Source organism: Mesitornis unicolor, unplaced genomic scaffold, assembly GCF_000695765.1.
Source record: "Mesitornis unicolor isolate BGI_N332 unplaced genomic scaffold, ASM69576v1 scaffold5844, whole genome shotgun sequence".
Classification (NCBI taxonomy): Eukaryota; Metazoa; Chordata; class Aves; order Mesitornithiformes; family Mesitornithidae; genus Mesitornis; species Mesitornis unicolor.
Window position 1 is genome coordinate 13,350 of NW_010179290.1, and position 7,239 is coordinate 20,588.

General features: G+C 41.0%; 1 protein-coding gene across 1 annotated transcript in view; it reads right to left on the bottom strand.

The window, feature by feature from the left end:
- Nucleotides 1–7,239, bottom strand: part of PCNT (pericentrin) — a gene marked incomplete at both ends in the record, with an annotated part of 23,878 nt that overhangs the window by 1,284 nt on the left and 15,355 nt on the right. Inside the window, 4 exons of the mRNA XM_010182711.1 lie at nucleotides 743–907; nucleotides 3,704–3,806; nucleotides 4,501–4,781; nucleotides 5,480–6,196. Of these exons, the coding sequence (XP_010181013.1) occupies nucleotides 743–907; nucleotides 3,704–3,806; nucleotides 4,501–4,781; nucleotides 5,480–6,196 (1,266 nt within the window). The remainder of the gene's footprint in view (nucleotides 1–742; nucleotides 908–3,703; nucleotides 3,807–4,500; nucleotides 4,782–5,479; nucleotides 6,197–7,239) is intronic.

A 7,239-nucleotide genomic window follows, 5' to 3' on the forward strand; every position in this document is an offset into this window, starting at 1 on the left:
CAGTTGAACTCTTTAACAAAGAAAATAACATCTGCTTTAAATAAATATTAACCAGAAAGCATGTTGGGAGAAATGCCCATCAGACTTGATTACAATCAAATGTGTCAGAGAAAAAGTAGTTAAGATTGTGGGCAGGGGACGGAATTAAAAGTCATGGATGTTTGATATTTCCATGCTTAGACAAGAAATCTAAATCTCCCTCTCATTTCAGAGTAGAGTGAGTGAGGTTACTTTTGGTGTAAGTTCCTCGATAACACCAAGGAAGTTACAAAAGAAGTTCTCTGATGAGGTACGTATGGGGAGTGTTCTTAATTTAATATGCAGTTTATAAAACTGTTAGTCTATAAAATCACCTTTTAAAATAGCAAGTGAAGATTACAGCAATAAGTTAAGTGTCACAATCTGAAAAATACTTATATACCTAAAAATTTTAGCTGTACAAGTTCTGGCTCCTCTGCAACAGCAAGTTTTATCATATTTATTAAAAAAATAAATTACTAAATTACGTGTTCTACATGTGACATAAATCCCTTAGGCAATGCCCAAGAACAATATTACCAGGGGTTGAAATCTCCAGACCTTTTTACGATCTTGAGTTGGTAACGGTTCTCACACGGCAAATCCGTACAACAGCAAAAACCAAACCAAGTACCAAAGGTTTAACTGATGTGTTGACGGCTGTGGCACTGCTCACTCACCAACCTCCAGACAGCCCGTTTGCTGGTCATCACCACCATTTTACCTTAGGACTGGAAGTCTCTGCCACTGGTTTGTTTTCAATTTCAACACTGGCTTTAGCCAGTTCAGATTCAGCCTGTTTCAGGGCATTCTGCAAAATGTTTCTCTCTCGCTGCCAAGTGTCCCTTTCCAGTTCTTGAACACAGTCAGTAGCATCCGTAGATCTGATCTAAAAAAGAAACCCAAAGGAAGTGACACCTCAAACTGAATAATAACCTAACTTTATAGATAAACTAAAACAAAAATAACGAGCCTGAAAAATCAGCCATTCCAGTGTTAAACAATAGCAAAAAACACACTAGCAGCCCTTCTTAAGTAGTACCGAATTGATTGTTAATCAAGCTACCCCTTCTCTACAGATCTGTCAGATCAGCTTTACAGGAATCCTGTTCCCTTTAATAACAGAGTCTCACAAACACTTGGAAACAAAAAAATAGTCTTGCTTTCTTCCACATCCACAGGCAGCACAGAAAGTGAAGAAAGATGTCTGTGTATATGTGTGCACAAAAAAAACCCAACCATGTTGTGAAGTATCTACAGAAGGAAATTCTGAAAAAATCACATTCAGTTCTGAGAAATCCAGCTTTGTGGTAAGTCATCTCTTGTAAGAATGAGACCCACAACTCCAGGTCCAATTCTTTGTGGAAGTCCTGCCTTCATATCCCTCTCTGCATTGACTGTCAATTTAACGGTCAACAGTTACATCGCTGCGTGATGCAGCAGACCAGGGAAACAAAAGACTTTTTTTTGACGTGGTTAGTGTTTTATCCCTTGAAATAAAATCTGTGCATTAGAAGAGTCAGTACACACAACTGACCACAATTTCTCGTAGCAACTTGTTTTAGTCCAACCTTATCAGGAGTTTGAACTTTTCAGGAGTAATATATTAATACCTTAATACACTAACACATGCTGTTTACGTTTGCCTTCTATGCAGAGCACAACTTGTCAAGTAAAAAATCTTATCTAATGAAGTTTAATAAACCACAGTCATCCAAGTCTTTTTACTGTCTGCAATATATACAGCCACAAACAGGGATTCCAATGCTATCTGTACCTTCACAGCACATAATCCACCTTCCTTCCTTTTGACTTTGAGCTTCTTCAAAATTTCTGAAAGCAAAGTCTTTCTGCTTCTCAGCTTTTTCTTAACACTTCTTAGAGTTAAAAAAAAAATGCTTCAGGAATCTAACACTACCTTCAGTATTGTTTTGAAATTAGGTATGTAAGTCCAAGTTAAACTCTTGTCCTGTACTTATTATCTAATTCACTGATGTTCTATACAGTTTAAGGTTTCTATCCTGAAGGTAGGTAAACTAAAGCACGCGTGTTCCTACACGTGGCTTTCACTGACATGGTGGCTGTGCCATAGCACACATGGAGGTGGGACAGAAGAGCATTTTGCTATCAAAGGCAGTGATGAGGACATCAGACACAAACCACACTTCAGGTATTATTAAAAGTAGTTCAGACATGGGAAACAAAACCTATCTGTGTTGTACAGAAGTGGAGGAAAGCTGCTTTAGATTGGCCTCCTCAGCAGGCATCCCAGTCGGGACTCCGATCCCACCATCCCAGGCATTTTAGAGACCTACAAAAGCTCAGTTTGAAGGCAGTAACAGATACTTGTAGTATCTGAGGAGTTCTACATGACCCATCTATCCATTTGATGGCTACTGCACCAGTTGACATTTGATTGACCAGTTGACTCCATATTAATTTTGACACAGATTTTGCATTTTGCCAGTTTCCCTGTCTAATAGCCTCCAATTTCTCACAAATCAAAGAGGTAACAGCAGTAAATTCCTTTGGTCTCCAGAGCATGTGGTTCAGTACCTTAAAGGAAGGAGAAATTCAGGGAGGAGACTGAAACAAAAATGATGAAAAAGAAAAGAGGGCAGAGCAGAGGGATGTCTGCGCCCACAGACGAAGATATATCAAGGTAGAGTTTTTGCACTCTAAGCTACAGGAAGGCCTATGTCTTTAGAGTGTACCACTAAATTCCTTTCTTTTGTTAAACAAAATTGAAGTCAGAAATACTCCCCGTATTTTAGTTTGGTCATAGTCTCTTAAAGAGGCAATTGCAAAGTCTGGTTCAAAAAGAGAAGGGACTCCTATGTTGCATGGCTTTCACTGGCTTAATGTTAAGAGGCTGCTGAGGGCAGCTTGGGAAAAATAGAAGTTATGAAGAGCATTTGCAACCGAATTTCTAATGCAGAAGACCTAATGTCATCAGAAGAAAGACAAACACCCCAAACTATATTTTCTTTTTGAGTAGAGTAATAACTTGGAAAGAGCTGAGCCAGAAAAACAGCTCAGCTCTGGAAGAAGTTCTGCTAAGTCAGATTTCAACAGAGCCCTGATATTGTCTGGTTCCCCCCACAGGCTCTCTGAACATTCAGTACACAGCAGAGAGCTATAATGCTTTGTGAGAGGAAGGCTTCACTGAAATAACTCCATGAACACCTACTTGGAAGAGGTTACATCCCCCTCCTCAAGGCTGGACACAATCCATTTGGCAACCACCTAAGTGGATGCACAGACAACAGAAGGATAAATATTTATTGTATGTTGTAAGCATTTAGACTCAGGGAGAACTTGCCCTGTGCCTAGCCTGCTTGTCATACATCAGACTTGAATTGCACAGCACATGAGAACAACAGAAGGTACGAAAGCTTCTCCTTGCACCAGACGGTCAGAGCTCTTTCCCAAAGGTGTGTTTTCTGGTGATCTGCTATCAAAAGCAGGTGAGGGAGCAGAAAGGCTGAATCAAACAGATCCAAGCCTGTTAGCTTGCCCTAAATCCCACAATTTTGGCTGAAAGGGCTACAATGTGGTTGAAGATTTTCCTCAATGTTTTACCAAAAAGGGAAAGGGGGTGGACCCATCAATCAATCAACTGTGCACTGCAACCCACAGAACACAGAACAACTTATAATCAACAAATATACACTGTTTTCCTTACCTGAGATGCAGGAGGAGACAATAAATCTGATTTGAGTTCCTTTAATGTCTGCAGTAAAGAGGCTACAGCGTCATCATTTGATGCAGACCAATCATTAACTGTTCTGTTAAACAGAAATACTTTTTCAGTATCAGGTTGATTTGTAGTGATGTTAAAATACATGTGATTCCTTCTCCCCACTGGATGACCCTTAAATTCTGAGGCTGGATTTATGCACTATTCATCACACAAAATATGATGAATACACACAAATTAGCAAGTTTTGTTAATTTTTAAGAGTAGAATTTCTAAACAGTGCCGCATAGGATTTATTCATAGATCTGTATTTTATAACAGTCTCAAATTCTATCATGCAACTTCAGGCTGCAGCAAAACATCCCTAGTATTCTGGTGCCAAAGAAATAAGAAATTACTGCTCTGTGGCCACTCATTCCTGACCCATAGATTTTCCCTGCCATGTCCTATGGAGTTTCCCATTCTAAACATGCAGGTGTGTTGATTAACCTGTTTTGTTTGTTTGTTTGTGGCGTGTGTGTGTGTGTGTGTGTGTGTGTGTGTTCTTTTCAAGCAGGGTCATTTCACAAATCTAGATCTAGGAAAGGCTGCAGTGCGATGACAATAACCAGAGCCTGCTGCTACCATGAAACCAGGGTTTCACACAAGGTTAACCCCTGTAAGCAGATGGGCCACTCGCTCCCTTTCAGCACAGGGTGCTCAGCCATGACCCACACAAGTTCAGAAGCAGGACAGAAAATATAAGGAGTAGCAGGACTACTATTTTATGAACTACTGCTTACTTATCTACAGTTTTATAAATGAACTCGTTCAGGTGCACAGCTACAAAGAGCAGTTGCTGTCTTATCTTCTCTAGCTGTTGTTGCTGCTGTTGCAAATGCGATTTTTCAGTTTCTTTCGTTGTGGCCTGTTTGCCATTTCGATCTTTGCTTAAGGTACACAATAGTTCTTGCTGACGGTTTGGAGACAGGAGATTTCTCTCTCTTTCTTCGAACATTGCCAGTATTTCCTGCAGCTCTTTAATTCTTTGTTCATCCCTCTGGTGTTGCTGTTCCAAGTTTTGCTATTTGAACAAGATAAGGAGTAGTTAATTGCATCTTATACATACACACACACACACACACACACCCCCCTAAGCAGGTTTTGGTTAGTTTTTTTTATACACACACTGCAAATAAAGCATCACACCTAACCAGCATATCCATCTCAGTGCTCCTTAACTCATAGACCACTTTTTAGGGGAAGGCTTGCAGTACTGCCTTCCAGGACCACCAGGAAGTCATTTAATGACTCTGGAGTGGGCATTTTCTCCATCCATTTCCAGACCTGGTGACAGAGAGATCTGGAAAGAACCCTGCAAAGTCTCCCTCCTCATCTAAAGAAAGCAAAGGAGCTGAGAAACAAGAAGGGTGACATTGGTACTGCTGCAAATCATGATTAGGAGCCTGGCTCAAAGTAAGGGCCATGATGTGAAACTTAGGTTCCATTCTGCTTTTAAGCCATATCCCTCTCCATCTGTTAACGACTAGCAATTCCCAGCATAGGCACAGATGTAAAAAGCAACTTCTGTCAACAATAAACCCAGAGACAAGCCCCTGAAAACAGCTGCATTTGAGAAATGCAGGAAAAGAGTTCATCTACTGCATTTCTCAGAATGCTTTAAGGGCAGGAAACATTTCAATTAAAGACCACTCTCCAGAGAGTTAAATTCCAGTTTGCGGCTATTGCAATGTAAGGCAAGGCTTGCATAGGCATTCTCACCAGTCTCTCTTGATCTCTCTTCCAGTCCTTCTGTTTCTCTAGCTCTGTTTGTTGCTGCTGCCTTCGCTCGCTCTCTCTCTCCTCTTTCTTGTTTCTATCTTGCTCTTTCATCGCCTTGAAGAGTGACTGCAGTTGTTCCCAGTCAGCTGTCAGCCTTGCCTCTCTTTCCTTCTGTGCCTCTAAAGAAGGGATTACCTCTTGCTTCTGACCCTGAAGAGATTCCAGCGTAGCTTGCAATTTGTCACTGACCTCTCTCTCCTTCTCGGTTTCTTCACAGCAAATCTGTACTTCAGCCTCCAGCTGCCTTTTGGAGCAAATTGCCTTCTGGTGCATTCTCTCGATAATAGCAGCTAGCTCCACAGTTCGGGACCTCTCTTGACCCAGCTGGGTCTGGAGCTCTTGAACAAAGGCTTGTTCCAGCAGTGATTCCCTGTGCTGACAAGCAGCACCTTCTTTCACTCTCATGCTCAACTGTTCTGTCAAAACACGTTCATGATTCAAGGAATTCAGGAGCTCCAGCGAACGGGTTTTCTCAGCATCCAAATTTCTCTGTAGCTCTGACAGTTTGGTCTGCTCCTGGAACAGCAACGCTTCACAGCGGGAGTGCTCAATCTGAAGTTCCTTGCGGAGATTGTCATTTACCGTTTGCTCATGCTCTAAGGATACAGCCAGCTGAGTATTCTGCACTGACTGCAACTCCAAGGCAGCCTCCAGGTCCTGTGCAGAAGGAGGAAGCACATATTAATGGCCTGGCACAAACACTCACTTGAGGGCAGCCTGGCATTTGGCAATTTTTAATCTCCTGTTTTATCCAGGGAGAAATTCAAGATTGAGCTAGAGTAGTTCAGGTATTAAAAAGTTTAAATTAAAATTACAAGTTTCATTTTCTAATTACAAGTGCCAGAAGCATGTTTGTTAGCAACATGACAAAGTAACAAAATCAAAGATGTTAATGTTAAAGTATCATCCAGTGTGTAATTTTTTTCTTAAATTACAGAGACCCTCATTAGGAAATCATTACACTTTACATCACTCAATCACCTTAATAAGTGACATCTGAAGCAGAGATAACTCATGTTGTTAAGAAGAACCAGAAACCTAAGAGCAGATGCAAGATGTAAGAGCAGTTGTAAAATGTCTAGATTTTACATCCCATCTGTTTAAAGCACCCAGTACAGACTGATCAAAATCATCCATCCCACACACTTTTCTCTCTTTCCTTGGCCGAGATGGCCCTGCCTTCCCTGCATGAGCAGTCTTTGTACAAGGAGGATGTCAGCACCATGTCCTACCATGCAAGTAATGACTGAAATCCTAACAAACAAAACCTACCCACAAACCTAAACACCCTCCCCGAAAGATGGTGTGAGAGGCCAGACTACAGGGAAACAGGGTCAGAATTGTGTTTCCTCACTTAGGGCATTTAACTAGGGCTGTTCTGGAGTTATCTGATAGAATTTGGTTTTGGTTTTTAAGTTTAAAAAAAAAGGTTTATGTTAAAAATTCTTCCTTTTCCAGTCACTGTAGGCCTCGTACAAGAACTGAGTCATTGCTATCACAGTACCAGAAAGAAAGCTGTTCAATTATTTCCTGTTCAATTTAGAAGAAAGGGAACAAACCGCTTGTTACTCTGCATCAAGCATATGTATCCTTGGGTGGTTTTCTTTATAATTTCAGTTGCTCATACACATCACATCCTCACAGCATGCTCTCTCTGGAATAACAGGTGCAGTTGCACAACTGTAGAACCTGGCTTTCCC